This window comes from Pistacia vera, unplaced genomic scaffold (genome assembly GCF_008641045.1).
Source record: "Pistacia vera cultivar Batoury unplaced genomic scaffold, PisVer_v2 Contig309, whole genome shotgun sequence".
NCBI classification, from domain to species: Eukaryota; Viridiplantae; Streptophyta; class Magnoliopsida; order Sapindales; family Anacardiaceae; genus Pistacia; species Pistacia vera.
In genome coordinates, this window is record NW_022196123.1 from 1,021,943 (window position 1) to 1,040,064 (window position 18,122).

Sequence of the window (18,122 nt, forward strand, 5' to 3'; positions counted from 1 at the left end):
GAATGACGTGACAAAATCCTGACCGTCGATTAATTATAACTTAATATTAATCGACGATCAAGATTTCGTCACATCATTCCATGCACAGATTCGATACACTACTCCCGATGACTGTAACATTACTCTTAAATCACATAATGACTCACCTCAAATTCTACCCTATGTGGAATGTTTATGAAAAGTCATCTGCCACTTAATATAAATTCCTGAGGTAATTTTTCAGCTTTCTAAGCCATGGCTTCCTTTTATGGATTTGGGTAAGGGTGTTTAACAGGCCAAGCCAGCTCGCGACTCGAGTCTGGCTCATTAACAATTCGACTCGGCTCGTTAGGCTCATGAGCCGAGCTTGGCTAAAAAAAATTGATTTTTTTCTAAAAAAATTGACTTTTTGAGAGTCGGCTCGATAAGGCTCGAAATATTCTAAACTGTTTTTCGAGCCGAGTCGAACCATAAAATCTACGGCTTGACTCGGCTCGATTAATATTTTTCTTTCACGAGCCGAGCTCGTTAAGCCGAAAACTTGGCTCGGCTCGACTCGTTAACGCCCCTAGATTTGGGGCAGAAAAAGGGAGATAAAGCTCACCTACTGAAGAAATGTTGCTCAAGAACAAAATGCTTCATTTGTAGGGTAATTGAATATTTTTTAAGTCATTACTATCCATGTACTTTCCACCCGGGATCTGATTTGTATTCCTCTCATATAAGACATGTTTTACAAAATCTGTTTGGTTTTAATCCAACACCTTCTAAGGTAAGGAATGCAGTGAAATTTCCATGTGTTTGTACCATCTCATGCTGCCACCTGTCTATTTCCCAATGACTAAGCTGTACACCATCTAAAGTAATCTTTTCAACTGCAGTTTCGCCACTGAGCTTCAAACCTTTTCTCCACTGAAACACAAATACAATGGCATAAGAAACACACTTCAATGTACCGAACAGCAACAATATAGGAAAACAAGAGAGAAGATTTTGCTATGGAAACAAATATAAAGTGGTAGAGAATACACACTTCAGCATACAAAATGACAACAATATCAGAAAACAGAAGAAAGAACATTTAGTTAAGCATTAAAATTAAGTAGCAAATCACTGATATCCAACCGGCTTATAATAATTACCAGATCATTTCAGGAACCCAAACCCAATACTGTTTCATATCATTTCAAATTGACAAGATAAATTCAATCCTTCCTGAGATGCTGATTTTGACAGAAATCAAGTTCAATATTACATAACTCTTTTAAATGATTCCAAACTGATGGCAGTAGACTAAAAAAATTATGACAACTGTCCAAAGTAAAAATCTTTCCTTATGGAAAATAATTACAAATTTCCACATGACAAAAAGTAAGCAATAAGAATAAGTGACAACATGATGTACACCTGTAAAAATTGACAAATAAGAGATATACTTCACAACGAAATGATGTTATCATTTCTAATTAGAAAACATAAAAAGAAACTTTCAAATTGAATACAATCTAAGCATATTGAAATGCCATAAAAACGTTTCATCATCCACATAATACACAAAATGTGCATCCCTCTTAACAATATAATCACATAATTTTCTAGTTTTCCAGAAATGGAAGAGCGATTGAGAGAGAAAGAAATCAAGAGAGAGGGATTATAACTAAGATACACAACTCTATCCACAAACACATCTACAATCTCGTCGATCCATATTAGCTTTACATAAAACACAGCCTAATTTCAGCAAAACTGCATCAAACATTATGCATTTTCAGATTCCAAACAGCTTGAGACGGGGTAATTGACACAAGGGAATCAAACTACTTACAGAAGAGAGTCAATTAGGTACAAAATAATTTCATATTCACCTGGCAAGGGATATAAAGAACTCTCTGGGTGCTACGTTAGTGTGTAGTAAGGTGTTGTTCAGCAAGACTTGCTGTAATATGGCGAAAGTGTCCAACATCATCAACCAAATTAGATTTCTCCAACCTCTGACCAATACCATGTACCATAAAGACAAGGTGCTTAACTGGAAACTATATCAATCAAAACACATAACACAATATTAAAATCTACTCAAAACATATTATTCCAGTTTGAATAGTATCCATGGGGCCCGTGGTTGGATCCACATAACAACTCAATTAATTAATTGAGCACATCAAAGGACATGTTAGACCTTAAATATTACTCTGCTGTTCGTTCCTGTCAGCTTTAAACTTTAAAAATCAACCATTACCCAACAGTGAATATATCATCATATAATAATTCAATACCAAAATGGAAGGGGGAAAAATAAACAATGTGCAACTAAATAAGTCATAATCACTAGCTAAATTTAGGCTCAGTTAAAATGCAAAGGACACTTACTTTTACTAAGAGAACATAAAAGACAACAACAAACCATTACCCAAATTTAGTTACAAAATGAAAACAGACAACAAACACAAATAACTTTTTATTTAAACAAGACTTAAAAAAAAAAAAAAAAAAAAAAAAAAAAATTGAAATTGAAATTGAATATATATTCTAATTCATTATATGTTTTAAATTCATATGAACGACTTTAAATTGCCAAGCTTCCTGGTACCCCTATTCTTTCCATAAACATGATCATAGCAAATACATAGCAGTAGATGCTAGTATCAAAGGGCACCGAATGAATTACTTAGTCCATAAAAAAATTGAGAAAAATAGGTTTCATTATAGGCCCACAAATATTCCAAACTGAGAAAAATATGCATCACTTATATTTTACTTGATGTTCATATATTCTACACTTAGATCCAATGACCAGCATGCTATAATACTAAAACAGGTAGGTGAATCATATATTCGTGTTATTTTATATCCTAGAGAATGTCCCCCGTCAGGACTAAATAGATATTGGTCTACTCACTCAATCACCATCGCCTTCCCAAGGATGATTGTCTACAAAAAAGAGACGATGCCTACCCGTTGTAGTTGGTTTGCTTGTTACTAAAACAATTTCATAACTATGAAGTAAAGATGTATTCAATAACCGAATATTGCAGTAGATAAAAATAAAATTAATTAAGATCTGCATCAACTAAATCACATAAAGTCAATATACTTAATAAGCAAGTATTCTTGTTTTCATACGCTTTTGTACATAAGTGAGTAGCCCCTGGAACTGGTATAAGCGGTTATCACTAATAAAAAAGCAACAGCAAAAACTCATTAAATTTAAAATATATACCTGGAAGTAACTTCTTGAGTTTCTTCAAGCCATACGGTCAGAAAAAATAGCAGCTATTGTGGGATTTACCTTGTTAAAGGAATTAAGTCGCTGCATTTTCACGCATTAACTTTGTCAAAAGTCTCGCTTAAAATATAAGGACAACATTAACTAACTAAAATTATTGCCACAAATTCCTTTCGTGGTAACCGGCTTACTAAGTCGATCATTATTGGTTGTGAAAAGTATCATTCTCATATGTAGAAGATCTCTCTAATTAATCGTAAAAAGTTTGTGACAGTATCGTAATTCTTATCAACTTATTCTTTTCCATTTATCAGAGTCCCCAGCCAAGCCATTTAAACAAAGAAGTCAGTTTCAATAGACTTTCTAATTCAAATCATGCCATGAATGAGGGTTACTCATATTATTTTCAGACAAAACAAAGAGTTCATCACACAAACCATATGTGAACATTGATGACTGGAATTCCAACCAATTTCTCCAATCTTTTGAAGTATAGCTTCTCTTTCTTTCCAATTTTCAGGCAAAAGAAGCTTTAGGATGTCAACTGAATAAAACAAGATCCATAATCCAAATTAGTGAAACTATATATATATATATATAGAGAGAGAGAGAGAGTATACCTGGAGTGGCAAATACATAAACATCTCCTTCAATAACTTCCCTGCTAGTTAGTACGAAATTCTTCACAGTTCCATTACTATCAAGCTCAATTTCCTGTATTTGAGAATTTAGTCGACTTCACCACCTAGTGATTGAATGTGATTAACAATGAGCATGCAAGTCTCTCTAGGGGACTACCATCTAAGAATGCCATCCTGGAACCATGCTTCTACTGTTAAACATAATAAAAATATATTCTGAATCAGCCACTAGGTGGTGAAGTATAAATAACTAGAAACGTATATCCAATAGTACATCAACAACAATGCTTATTCACATTATACCTATATTCATATACACAAATACAACCAAAACACATAATACTCACAACAATATGTTAGTTGTTATCATGAGAAAACTAAATTAGGTCCCGATATGACTTGATCAGATAGTAAAACAAAATAAAGAAAAGTAATTAACTTAATTTGATGAAAGACCCATAGATCATTCTACCTATGTCAATCTAAAATAGAATTAAAAGAAGAATGAAAGCATTCCTTAAATAAAAAGGGAAATATTGATTTACATTCTAATTGACATCGGTCTTGTAACAGGTGGGGAATGCAAGGATGCACATACTGTCTACAACTCCATCAAGAATGTGGTGAGGGAGAGAGTTATGGACCTTAGCAAGATCATAAAGAATACCTATAATAGAGGACTTGTCGAGAAATGGGATCTTCCCATGTCTATTTTTAAAACAGCCCATGGGAGCTAATTTTATGGTTTGTTGTTATGTGATGAGTTTTCAGTGATGTAAGGGGATTTGGTTATATGACATCCCGACGGTTGATTATGCTAGACGAGGCTACTTTGACGATTGGAAGACTTGGGGTGTTGATCTAGTGCTTTGTCTTTGTGTCATTAATGGGCCCTACCTTGTTAATGTCCATGTTTATGGAATTCTTCTTATAAATGCTTATTCATATGGTTCTTTATTTTGATACTTTTGAGCCTAACCCAGGGCATGTCCTGTGGTAGGCGAGATTCATTGTATTCTTTAATCTCCACTTGGGTCCATTTCTTTGACAAGAAAAATGGGAAAAAAAGAAGATTAGGGGTAGACTTAGTATCATTCTTTTGCTCCTAACCCAAGGCTTGTCCAGAGGTAGGTTGGTCGACTTCTAGGCATTTTGTACATTCTTTCCCCCTTTCTATAAAAGCTTACTTACCCAAAAAAAAAAAAAAAGATATCGGTCTTGTAAAATGGAAAGTAATTATTTTTTAGATAGATCTATAAAGAAATTGAAGGTAGCAAATGAGGTACATTGTTGTGTATGTGTTTATTTTCTCTAGCTTAAAATATTATTAAGAAAAAATAAAAATGTACAGAGAGAACAAGCAGTAGTTTATATATCACACATGACGGATTGCCACAAAATAACAGTTCAATAAGGGTAATCAAAACACGTGGTTCTAAGTAGTTGTTCGGTATTATTTTAAGAGATAAATTTGAAAAATAGAAACTGAACGTTGTATTTTCAAATTTCGAGAATGTGTAGTATCATTCTCAAAAGACAGCATTATGAAAATGAAATAATGCAAATGTGTTAAATAGAGGTCTTTGGAAGGAAAAAAATATGTTTTCGATATATTATTACTAGAATAACTTATTAAATTAGACAATAGTTAAAAAAATAAAATAAACATATTAATAAGAATTCAAAAGCTCAAAAATGCTTTCTGGTTTTTCACAAAAGAATCATGAAAATGGTGAAAACAAGATAAGTGTTTTGTCATTTCCTTTACAAAAGTTAGAAAATGATTTGCGTTTCATGAAACATTTTTCTAAAATTTGTTAATCAACACATTGTATCCATGTTCTAGACTTTGCAAATAAGAAATCATTTCTGCAAAATTCCACCAAATACCCCAAAACCTTTCAAACACAAAGAGAGCACTAAAAAATGTTTGAGAGTGAATTTGGTCATGGTAAACAAAATAGAAGTGACATGTTACTTGATATGTTTAGTTTTACATCTATACACTAATCCAACATTAGATCGTCAGCCAGACTTTACCAAAGATCATTTAAATTATTTTGATATTGATGTTAATATAAAGTTTCTTGTGGACAATCAAGAGATTAAAAAAAATTTAAGGAAAAAAAAAAGAGGATTACTGTACCTGAAGAAATCGATTTATAGCAATCAATACACATTGCATTGACAATTCACCAGGGTTAATAAAATTTAGTGCCTTTGACATGGCAATAAACACCTTTGTCATCACACGCTCAGGTACCCCCTAAAGTTTACGCCAAATTCATGAGCACAAAGCATTTTGAAAATTTAACTTTGAAGATAGAGAATAAAAAACTCAACTTGAGGTAATATACATGTTCATTTGCTAAATTTGCAGTTTGCACTAACATTCAATAAATTTAACATGAACAATACAAAATACCCAACTCAACTCAGAAGCTAATTCATATATAAACATAGGTTGGACAAGATATAAAAAGTAATAGTGAATTAATTCCCAAACATTAAAAAAAAAAAAAAAAAAAAAACAAAGGTAGTGACCCAAAAAGAATATTTGTGTTCAAACACATTCCTCACAATTTTAATCTATAGTACGAGGTAAAACATCCAGCTCAAATTGATACTAATACCATGTTGTAGACTCAAAAAATCCCAAAAGTCTAGATTTCATAGGTAGGGCACCCAACAATATAAATAAAGTTTTAACAATTTTCAAAAGCAAACACAATAAATAAAGTTTTCTACGAGAAAATTATTCCATGAATTTAGACTATATTTTGTAGGCACTTTTTTTTTCTTTTTTATAGAAACACCAATATACTGAAAAAGAGAACAAAGATACAGAGGTGGACTATATGTCCACTGCAAGAGAGTTAGATCTTCACAATAACTCAAAATCTTGTGTAAACAGTGCAATATAAACACCAAAAAGAAAGAGAATTCAACAGCCCACAAAACCACAAAATTTTGGAGGTACTTCAAATTCTTTACTTATACTCTTCCAAGAATAAAGTTTTCCCAATTTCTGTCAGTTTCTAGTATTCTAGAAGTTTCTGCAGCTTCTTTCAGACAGTTGAAATTTGAGGCTTGCATCAACACTCGAGTGACTTTACTAACACTAGTACACAAGCCTCAACTAACAACACCTAGGATCTCTTTGTCGGTAAGATATATTCTTCTTTAGTCAAAGACAAAGCAATGCTCAAATTTGTAGATACAGTCACAGATACATTGTGCATACATACACATTTATGTCGTATTTGGTCAGTTGTTCAAAAAGTGAAGTATGAGGACCATGGCTACAAACTAATGTCAATTATCTTGCAATTTCACAAGCAAACAAAGATAATATTTAAATTTGTAAACTCTAGAAAAATTACGTGAAAATATGTGTGAAATTTGAAGAAATTTAAATTTTGAAAAAAAAAAAAAAATTATAAATGACATTAACAACCAAAAGTTAGTATTGAAGTGTACAACTACAAAGATAAGTGATGAACCTTCAATTCAGCATTTTCTTTCTCTTATTCATGAGTTTGGTAAGCTGTATGCCCAGATTATTCTTCATTCCTTGTTTAATGAGAAGGTTTGCTTATGGATCTCTGTTCATAAGTTTTTTTTTTTTTTTTTTTGGGGGGGGGGGGGGTTAAGTAAGCTTTTATAGAAAGGAGAAAGAATGTACAAAAGGTCTAAAAGTCGGCCAACCAACCTCAAGACAAGCCCTGGGTTAGGAGCAAAAGAATGATACTATCCAATTCTACCCTAATCTACTCTTTTTCATTCCTCTTGTCAAAGAAATGGACCCAAGCGGAGATTAAAGAATACAATGAATCTCACCTACCATGGACATGTCCTAGGGTAGGTTCAAAACTATCAAAATATAAAAACCATATGCATAAGCATTTACAAAAAGATTCCAATAACTAAGGACATTTAACTTCTAGTTCGCCTTTACTAATAACATTTTAATGAATTAGTCGCATGTTTTGTTTCTTATAATACATATATTGATTACGGGGCCACTTTGTCATAGACATGGTCGGAAGAATTGAATTTGTGTTCAAATATTTATCAGGTAATAACTACATAAACCAACAAGCCAATTTACTCTTTGTGTCCAATCCTGGTTCCTCAACATGCATTTCCAGATCTACGTAAAGAGCACATACTTTTTTTTTTTAAAGAAGAAGCAGAACATAACTTCAATTAATAATGGTCGCGGGGTTTCCTTTTTCTCTTTAGTGGTGGGTACAAGTATCTAACCATTTACAGGAGCTAGCAGAACTTCAGGAAAATCAAATCAATTGAATTCTCCTGGCTTGTTTGGCATTGCAAATATCATTGAGTGCTCCTTCCACTGCAATCGATCATTGATACCAAGTTCTCCGAACAGGTTCTGTATATTTGGGTAAGCCCCAACTTGCCAACAAGAAAAGAAAATATTTATCAATTAAAAGGAAATGCATAAGATTAGCCCTACTTTAAGAAAGGAAAAGACAAAAAGGTGACTTCGTCAACGTTTGTTATTGCAACATTCAAAAAACTGCATAAGGTAAAAGATACCCACTAGATCATCACTATGAAGTGAAAGTCCATCAGAACTTATTAAGACATTCATAACATCAAAAGAACAATCACTAGAAGACAATAATGAAGTTGTTGAGTCAAACATCAAAGACATCAGCAAACAAGAATTAGTTTCAAAAATTACATAATTTATCTGAGTTAAAAATGCAGTAGAACTTAGGAATGATGGTTAATAGAAAATAATGTTGTAGCATCACGAACTAAAATGATCATAAAAAAAAATTAATTAAGTAATATAAAGAAACTATATCAAATCACAAAATATATGCAGGCCTGTCTCATACCAGTCCCCATCATCACCTTTCCAGGCAGCTACCTAATGGGAAAAAGACCAAAGTTTAATGTTGAATGACAAAGAAATTGAAAAGATAAAACCCTGCAATACATATGGATATCAAGATGGAAACAAAAATTATCATGCAATTGTGTTCATCCTTGCTCCTAGAAACAGGAAAGTACTCATGCCACAATATCAACCAGAATGAAAAACTTCTTCCAGATTATCATCCATATGAAAATCGCCTATTGTTCAACAATGCTGAAAAATGACCTCTCTTCTAATCACTAACTAGCAAGCTTTTGTAAGTTTCTAGAAGTTAACAAAAGACTAAGAAATATAGTTTGGCGTCAACTAATTGGAAAGGGGTAAAGATAAAGCAAAACATAAACCTTTCCACCTAGACAATCTCTTGCTTCTAGTAACAAAGGTTGGTGACCTGCACCTGCCAGATATTTTGCAGTCAATAAACCAGCCAAACCTGCGATAATTTTCAAAATTAGAAGTTTCAATATATCATAAATAAGAAAAACTTTTTAAAAGAGAAATGGGAAAGATAGAAAGTTTATTTTGTTTGTTTTACTAAATATAGCAACTGTAGACAAAAATTAGGTGGCCTTATCAACATCCATAATTCAAAGTAAATAACTAAACACCAACAAACCGCTTGACTCAAAAGATCAGTATTTATCCAACAACTCAGCAAAATGAAGGAGATGTAAAATAGGAAAATCTGCAAGAGTACTGACAGAACTAGCTACAAAGGCTTTACATGCTCTTATGTAACATTCTTATACATCCTCGCAAAAGAAAACTTTAAACACATTCTAGTGCTTATATATAGCTTAAGAAATTCCCTATCATCCTCTTACTCCCAATTTAGGTTTCACTTCCCACTAATTTCATAATCTCAATTATCCACCCAGCACAACTTCCATATCTTGCAGTCAACTATAGTTTTGTTAATATGTTAAGAAATTCCCTATCATCTCCTTAAACTCAAAATTTAGGTTTCACTTCCCACTAATTTCATAATCTCAATTATCCACCCAGCACAACTTCCATATCTTGCAGTCAACTAGCTAGTAATATATAGTTTTGTTAATATGTAGGCTATACTCCAAATAAGACCAATCTTAATATATTCAGTTTGCATGGATTTTAAAGCTAGAAGGTTTGGAAATTTAAGCTCCATTAGCATATCACAATATTTATATTGAACATCAAATCAAGGTCCATTTATTGTCCTAAGCCTCAGAAAACTTCACTAGCATATCAAAATATTTATATTGAACATCAAATCAAGGTCCATTGATTGTCCTCAGCCTCAGAATATTTCACTAATGTCCATCTCCCAATGGAGAAAAGGAATTCATAAATCAAAGTGATAAGCTCATTAAACCTTCACCGATCAAAGTCCCAGTAAGTATTCCAAATAATGAAACAAACCTGACAACACAACAGATTATAAAGGAAAAGTATTAAAGAAAAAAATTAGAGATATTTGTGCTACAGATGTTTGGCAACTATGCAGTCTAATTGAACTCATAAAATGCATATTGTTCTACAATAGTTTAGGTAATAAAAGTATATAAGACAATAATATTTAATTTTTGACAAAAAAATTGTTAAAACATAGCTCAGAAAGAGTTAGAGCTTTACATAAACAATCATAAATCTTGTTTTATACATCAATATACTAGTGTTTCCTATCAAACAAAAAAAAAAAATGAAAAAAACATAGCTCAGAAATTATTTTCATACATGAAGGATAATTCAAGACATTAATTGAACAAAATATTTGCTTGACTGATTATTATCAATACTCATGTGAAAGATTATGCTATCCTTAGGGACTGGATCATTTTGTCAATCAATCAAATTGAAATGCAAACTGTATCAAGGAAAATGAGAACAATCCAAAACAATTGGACGGAAAAACTGGAGAGAAACATAACAAGTATCAAACTAATTCAATCAGTGTCGCAAAAATAAAGATTCAAAATTACAAAGATCAGCATCCCTTATTCAATTATAGGACCATGATCTAACTTTAAACTGGAGCTCAGAAATGTAAGCAACACTTGACCCCAAAAAATAAATACAAAGTGCTAGACAAAATGAAATAGAGATCACCTTTGTAAAACTTCCATGAGGTGATTATGTGCTTTCATCTTCTGAAGGAATCCTAATGCCACCATCAGTCTAAAAATGAAAGAGTAACACAACCTTAATACAACCAAAAATAACAATTATAATAACAATAATAATAAAAACATGACATTGTCCAGAGTTGAAAAACTTGTGCAAAAGAAACAAATGTCCATTAGTAAGACAATAATTTGCTTAAGGTGACTTAATTACCCACCAAGTAAGTTAAGAATCTGAGCACTTGAGTAGATCTTCTCTCTCAAGATGCAATGTAAAGACTTTATTAGATACTTTTGTCTTTGAAGAAACTAGAGCACACCTATAAGAAAGCAGTAAAATTAAGAAAAGCTAAAAAAAGCATGCAAGTCATTGCTTCATTAAAAAAAAAATACTCATTCATTGAGAAAGAAGGGAAGAGAGGAAAAAAAAAGGAGTTTAAGAGAGATAATACCTTCCTAGATGCATAGACACAATAGGTCCACCATATCCAAACATACCAAAAAAAGGTTGTATTGTCGCCAAAAGAAACAAAGAATCTTATAAACAAAAAGAGTGACAGCTTCCAATAGAGAATATGACTAATATCAAAGTTAATATTGGAAACTAGGACAGATGGTGAAGGAAAGACCGCATATTTATCTGCAATAAAAAAAAGCAATACTACTAAATATATGTATATACTATAAAGGCAAGATGCAAAAATATCCACAAGATTACACTTTACCTTTAAGTATGGAGGTTTGCACCCATCTTTCCCCTAAACATATGAATCGTGAATAATATATAAACCAAGACTGAGGCAGCCAGAATAAAATGATAATTAGGAAAAAACCTCATGTAAATCAGAGCTGTGTTAAAAATGTGCACTGCGGGGAAAGAACAATTATATCTAACATTAAATGCAACTATTATTTAGAAATTACATAAATATAAAACACAACATGCAAGAAAATCGATGAATGCTTATGCAGTCTACCCTAGTAAGATATTCTTACAAATTCATATATGAAACAAATAGCATATACTGAACAGCTATTCTTTCTTGTCAGTCTCTCCTTCTCCTTTCTCCCAAAATTTTGGTTTCGGGTGGAGAGATAGACAGGAAGTTGCTCCTCTACCTGGCTGTAAGCTTATGTTCCTTTTTCCAAACAAACTAATTTTTCTCTTCTTATCATATATAAAAAGTAAAACACTTGGAAATTTTTTCATTCCTACTTTTTAAAGGAACTACATCAATATTCAATGAAATTGTAAAATAAATAAGCCAAAGCTGAAAATGTAGCAGTCACAAATTTTCCCTTTCCTTATTGTCAGAAAATGAAGCTTAAGCCCCATTCCAATCTCTGAAATATCCAACAAACACACACAGGCACTAAAAGAAGAAGGGAAGTTTGTAAGTAAATATTGAAATCTATAATGTACCACTTAACTATAGAGTTTTCTTCACTACTATCCATTCCTGGGCCAGTGTAAAAAATTGATATCCTATCCTCCGCAATATGCACACTGCAAAGATATTAAAATGACCATCCCATACCAACCATTAAAATGTAAAAGGAAATTTGAGTCAGGCTGTAGCAACTTATGACAATTGAGTGAGCTGAATACATGTACCGAAACAACCATATATATCAACCCAATTGAAAAGCAAATAAAGAACTAGTTATAAGCAGAAACACATGTTTTTTTTTCATAGCACTATACAAATAATCATGTTTGAAAATTGAGTCATAATATAAAGAAGTTCCAAGGCATACAACAATTTTTTTTTTTTATAAATATTTCTGATAGCTTTGGAAGGAAATTCATATTAATAGTCACTATAAAAGGTTTTAAAGGGAGAATGACAATTTCCCAACAAAGGCTTGGCATAAGTAAGTTTTCCCACCCGAAAGGTTTGAAAAAAAAAAAATTTCCCACCCACTGTTAATATCCATTAATTGACAAGGTACAATCACTGTAAAGACGAAAATATCATTTTCTTCCTTCAAATCCACTCTCTCCTCTCTAAACCCCTTCTCTTTTCTTAGCCCGGCTCTAGTCACTGCTACAACTCCGGTGAGATCTACTAATTACCACCACCGCTGACATCAACATATAAAAAATCAACCCAGCAACGATAAATCTCAATCTAAATCAATAACACCTAAAAATCAACCAATATTAACTCAAATCAACAATCAAAACAATATACCATTTCTAAATTGAAACCAGGATATTGTGTATAGCACCTCATATCCTCAAGGCATATAACAAGAAATCAGCCAACTATAGATTTCCACGTTCAGTTGCTTTTCCATGTAGTCCAAGTGTACAATTAACTTCTCCATTTTGTTCATACTCCTCAAGAGCACAAGCTGCTCTGAAGGATCTACAAACCAAAGCGAGCATTTCATCTTCACCCAAGTACTCCGCTAACATCCTAAAGATTGATAAACCAGAGATTATAAACCACAAAAGACTGATGGACAAGTAATCATTTCAGTTAAGAAATTTGAAGAAAATTGAAGAATGGTGACCTGCTAAGCTTGATGGTCCAAGCTTTTCCAATAAGTGCTACAAGGCCGACAATATCTTCAATGAAATCAGTTCTTGATTCGTGGGGTGGAAACTCCTTACCAACACAACAGAGAACAGCAGCGGCAGATTGACCCCCGCTTTCAATCGGTCTTGTTATTTTCTCTTTTGTAAGCAAGGAGTATGGATCAGTCAAAATGTGAGGTTCAATTGAAGTTGGTAAACAAATCAACAACAGATCCATTTTCAGTTTTCCATCGCATATGTTGTTGGAGCCACATTTATAAATACATTGAAGGTAGTGCTTTAATTTAAGTAGCAGGTAGAAAGTAAAACCAAATTTCTAACTATTTGATTTTACATGAACATCTCAAACCCTAAAGCCACTTCTTCAATATCAAGCCTCCATCTCTCTGTACTACAGTCCCTCCCATGCAACAAAAACAAAACACAACCAAATTCATTGAAGCCCCATTCCATTCTCACAGGAAACAATTTCAAAGCCAAAAGGACCAAAACTCACTTCTTCAAAATCAACGGTTCAACCCTCCATCTCTATCTACTACCATGCAACAAAGAGCCCCAAGATAAAAGAACCCCATTCTCAGGCCTGAAGATTGAAGATTGGTTGAAGATTTTGATGATTGAAATCGGAGTCAAAGAACCCCAAGATCGAAGAAGCTGGTTTCGTTGTTTGGTAATGGTTTTTCGATTTTTCCTTTTCTGCTGGTATTGGGTTTTGTCGAATGAAATTGGGGGAGGGAGAAATGGAGAAAATTTAGCTGCCCGGTCGCCCCAAGTATGTATTTAAGAAAATAGCCTTGAAACTGTTCATCAAATTTTTTATAATTTAGAGAAGATGACGTGGCATAGTTAGGATTATTTAAACATGTATATCCTTTTTATCGCTTAAGCGATCATGACTGCGATCACGAGTAAAACAGAATAATCGCTTAAGCGATACAAGTGATCGCTTAAGCAAAAGTACAAGCAATATTCCCAAACTACGTACCCTATCTTCACCGGCCTCCTGCTCGTCGCCTCGATCCTCCGACGACTCCTCCTGGCCTGAATTCTCGCTGGAATCCTCCTTCTGGCCTGAATTCCCGCCTGACTCCTCGTCTTCAGACCCGTTTGATGGTTCTTCCCTCTGTTCTTGTGCCGCCGGCGTCTCCTCTGCGTGTGGACCACGTTCACTGGTTGGATGATCCACCGGAGCAGCCATTGAACTGCTTACGCCACTGGAATCTAGGATTCGAAGTGGCGTTAGGCTTCCCTCCTCATTGTTAGTGTCAGTCATGGTTTTGGATTGAATTTGGTGTCAAAGTTTGCAGTTTCGATCGGAAATGTGGATTGTATCGCCGGAAATGTGGATTGTATCGCCGGAAATGGCACAGATTTCGTTTAGGGTTAAGTAAATCGATTTTAGGGTTCAACAAATCGATCGAAAATCGCGACTATATCGCTTAAAATCGCGACTGTATTCGGTTTAGGGTTCAAGAAATTGATTTAGGGTGCAAATTTGCAGGTGTTCGATCGGAAAAAATCGCGTCTCCCTTTCGTTCAAGAAATCGTTTTTTGAACTAATGAATTTTGATTAAGCGAGGTGAATAGTTAGCGGGGATTGTTTTGCGAAATTTCAAATTTTAAAAACTTTCATTATTTCTGATTCGGCCCACATATGTTTTAATCTTTTCATTTTAACCTATTTTACGTGTTTAATTAATCCTAACTATGCCACGTCATCTTTTCTAAATTAAAAAAAAAATGATGAATAGTTTCAAGGCCATTTTCTTAAATAGAAACTTGGGATGACTGGGCAGCTAAATTTTCTCGGGGAAAATAAATCCATCAGAATCTTAAAAAGTACAAAATTTTTGAAATTAAATTATTTATTTTGATTACTTACTAGCTATGGTTTTCGGTATAATCTTTGCTTTAATTTCACTGAATATTTCTCTTAGAAAATACGTTTTTATTGATAATTTTGTTAAATTTCCAAACATAAAGCATGAGGATTCTAAAACTGAACAAAATAAAACTGAGTGAGATAAAAAGAGAAAACACGCCACCTGCACCAGCAATTACAACTTTCAAAGGCTTGGTTGGACGAGGAGAAGCACGAAAGGAAGAAGATAAGTAAGCAGCTTCCAATAAATTAGCTGTATTATCAATATCCGGTCTCGGATAGTCCACACAAGCTACCTGTAAAAATTAGGTTAAGTTTAGAACTTTATAATTCAATTTAACAAATCAAAATTAACCATTTAAAATTACAAACAAACCTGCAAAGGATTGTATCCCTTCCTAGGAGTTGTTTTAACATGAAGTTGATGGCCTTACCCATCAATTCACTCTCGTGAAACGCCATTAAAGTACTTGCAGAAGCACTTCCACACAAGGTGAGGCTCATTTCTTTGTTAGTGAAAGAATCTGAATTTGTTGGTGGAAGCTAAGGGAGTTAAGTTGTTATTGTGATAAGTATAATATAAATATAAGGTGTGGTGATACAATGAGATTGTCGTGCCGTCGGCGGTTTGCTTAAATTTGGAAACAGGAATATTTTGCTTAATTCACCACGGTTTTTAGTTATGGAGCCAAACACGCCCAATGTTACACTTTTTAGCAACTTAACTTAAGACTGCATTTGGATATTTTAAGCAAGGTTCTAAAACCTGACTTGGAGTGTCACCCGGCCAAGGGGTTGGGTCTCGGGTTGCCAGGTCCGGCTGGTTAAACTGACTATCTGCCGATGATCCAACAAGTTTGAAATCTTGTAAACACACCTCTAAAAAATACGCAACAGTTTCTAAAGGTTTGAAATTTAGCAAATACACTCCTGCAATCTGACCCTAAATTGATTTTTCCAACCAAATTACAGGGCCAAAATTTATCGACGTCAGCACTCTACAAAACCCCTCTAACTCCGGAACTTGGTAGCCCCCATTTGCCGACTGTGACTCTCGAACACCATCGTGATTGGGTTAATTTTTCCGACCAAATTTTGGCCGATTTCGATGTCCAAAATTCAACTCGACACCACCACTTGAACCATCGGCCTCTACTCCACAAAACACATCTATCCTCGGCACTTGGTAGCCCCTCGTTCACTGGCTGTGACTGGCGCATTGGTTGATTTTTCTGGCCAAATTCTGGTGGACTCCAACGTCCAAAATTCAATTTGACACCACCCCTTGAACCACCGGACTCCACTCTACAAGACTCCTTTAACCCTGACACTTGGTAGCCCCTTGTTCGCCGGCGATTAGATTAGGGATTTTGTGAATAGTTAAAAAAGGTAACCCAAACCAGAGAAGGCGCCAATCACCAATAAGACTGGTCCAACTGGTCGGTCTAGTCCGATTTTCAGAACACTTATTTCAAGGCTTGCTAATTGGGTTTTCTTAACCCACCATTACCAGTTAACCCAAACATTAGTTCAACTTCACCAATGAGCAAAGATTGTAATAAAAGCCAAATAAAGGGTTAGTTTAATATGACTTATTTGCATAGAACTCATAGAAAAGTAGTCCATTAGAGTATAGTTTATGAAAATATAGTATTTATGAAAAAGTTCTTAATTGTTTGATTAGGAAAATACAAAAGGGATTTATTGTATTAATTTACCAGGAAAGACACTAACTACAAGAATAAATAAAAGTCCAATAATATAGTTTTGAAATTTTAACATTTTAAATAATCTCAAAGAGAGCTTATAGAAGAAGCTCAAATCTATAAGCAGTAAAATAGCTTATTTTAAATTTTATAAGTATTTTTAAAATGCAGTCAAATAAGTGAATAACCTTAAAAAAAAAAAAAAAAAAGTGTTTATGAGATTAAATAAATTCTTTCGGCAAATAGATAACTCTAACCAAACAAACTCTAGATTCATATCATATTTTCTTAAAAGAATAATTCTACTCTCAAGTGGTAATACGAAATTAATTATTAAATAAATGATCACTTATTACATTATTTTTAATTATCAAAATAATAGTAATTATATTAGTTAATATATCTAAAATTGGGATTATAATTTTAAAATTCAGAATTATACTTCCGTAAAAAAGTTATGGTAGTGTAAATAAGTTGGGGACTTCCACTAAAAGATGCATAGTTTTAATTTAATCTTCCACTACAACTTTGGTGGAACGTGGAACCACTGTCGCCACATATCCAATACAAGTAGCCACAACAAACACTCAAAAGAACAAGTGAAAAGAATCTCTACCTGGAACATATAAATCAAAGATAATGAAGCATCTATTCTAGCACAAAAAATGCATTTACATCTCAGAAATAATGATGAGATGGAATTTGACACAATACCTTCTCAGTCTTTATGATGAATACCGCAAGGCTTCCTACATGTTTGAGGGAAGTTGAGCCCTCGAGAAGTTGTAACTTTCCATCAGAATATGAGGGTATCTCACTAGAGTCCGTTTTTGGACTTTGCGAAAGAGGAACCTGCACATGCAAACCAATAGTTAACAATGTAGTATTCGTGACTGAAAAATGATCATCATAAAGTGTTAATACTGAAGCTAAGCTCTTAAGATATAGACACCCAACAGTCAATCGATTAAAGAAGTTTGCTTAGTGTTTTTGGTGGATTTCAGATTTCTTACCATGTCCCGATTTCTTTAGTTTTTATTTTCTAACCCATTCATAAATAGATGAAACTATATAGTATTTAATCACTAACATAAAATTTGTTGCAACCTTGATGCTTAGATGTAGC

At 33.5% G+C, this 18,122-nt stretch overlaps 1 protein-coding gene across 6 annotated transcripts; it reads right to left on the reverse strand.

The window, feature by feature from the left end:
* Positions 1 to 3,845: 3,845 nt before the first annotated feature.
* Positions 3,846 to 13,691, reverse strand: LOC116136068. Of its 6 annotated transcripts, XR_004128977.1 has the most exons (7): positions 13,384 to 13,691; positions 10,850 to 10,918; positions 9,106 to 9,194; positions 8,695 to 8,752; positions 8,113 to 8,268; positions 5,993 to 6,112; positions 4,009 to 4,037 (listed from the first exon to the last, which is right to left on the reverse strand). XR_004128977.1 is itself a non-coding variant. In XM_031421784.1 (5 exons), exons 1-4 carry the CDS (start codon positions 13,623 to 13,625, stop codon positions 8,733 to 8,735), a joined length of 420 nt encoding a protein of 139 aa, XP_031277644.1. In that variant the 5' UTR covers positions 13,626 to 13,691; the 3' UTR covers positions 7,793 to 8,268; positions 8,695 to 8,732. The 6 variants fall into 6 exon arrangements, 1 of the variants encoding a protein (XP_031277644.1); XR_004128973.1 differs by lacking the exon at positions 8,113 to 8,268 and having other exon boundaries at positions 8,721 to 8,752; XR_004128975.1 differs by lacking the exons at positions 4,009 to 4,037; positions 8,113 to 8,268; positions 8,695 to 8,752 and adding an exon at positions 3,846 to 3,919.
* Between the last annotated feature and the right edge of the window lie 4,431 nt (positions 13,692 to 18,122).

What these genes read in the sequence shown, in the direction of transcription:
- LOC116136068 (XM_031421784.1), bottom strand. Translation starts at nt 13,625, where the DNA reads ATGGATCTGTTGTTGATTTGTTTACCAACTTCAATTGAACCTCACATT. An exon ending in CTCATGGAAGTTTTACAAAG is followed by an intron (nt 9,195 to 10,849) that starts GTGATCTCTATT and finishes AAATTATCGCAG; the next exon opens with GTTTGGCTGGTTTATTGACT. An exon ending in GAGATTGTCTAGGTGGAAAG is followed by an intron (nt 8,753 to 9,105) that starts GTTTATGTTTTG and finishes TTTTCCCATTAG; the next exon opens with GTAGCTGCCTGGAAAGGTGA.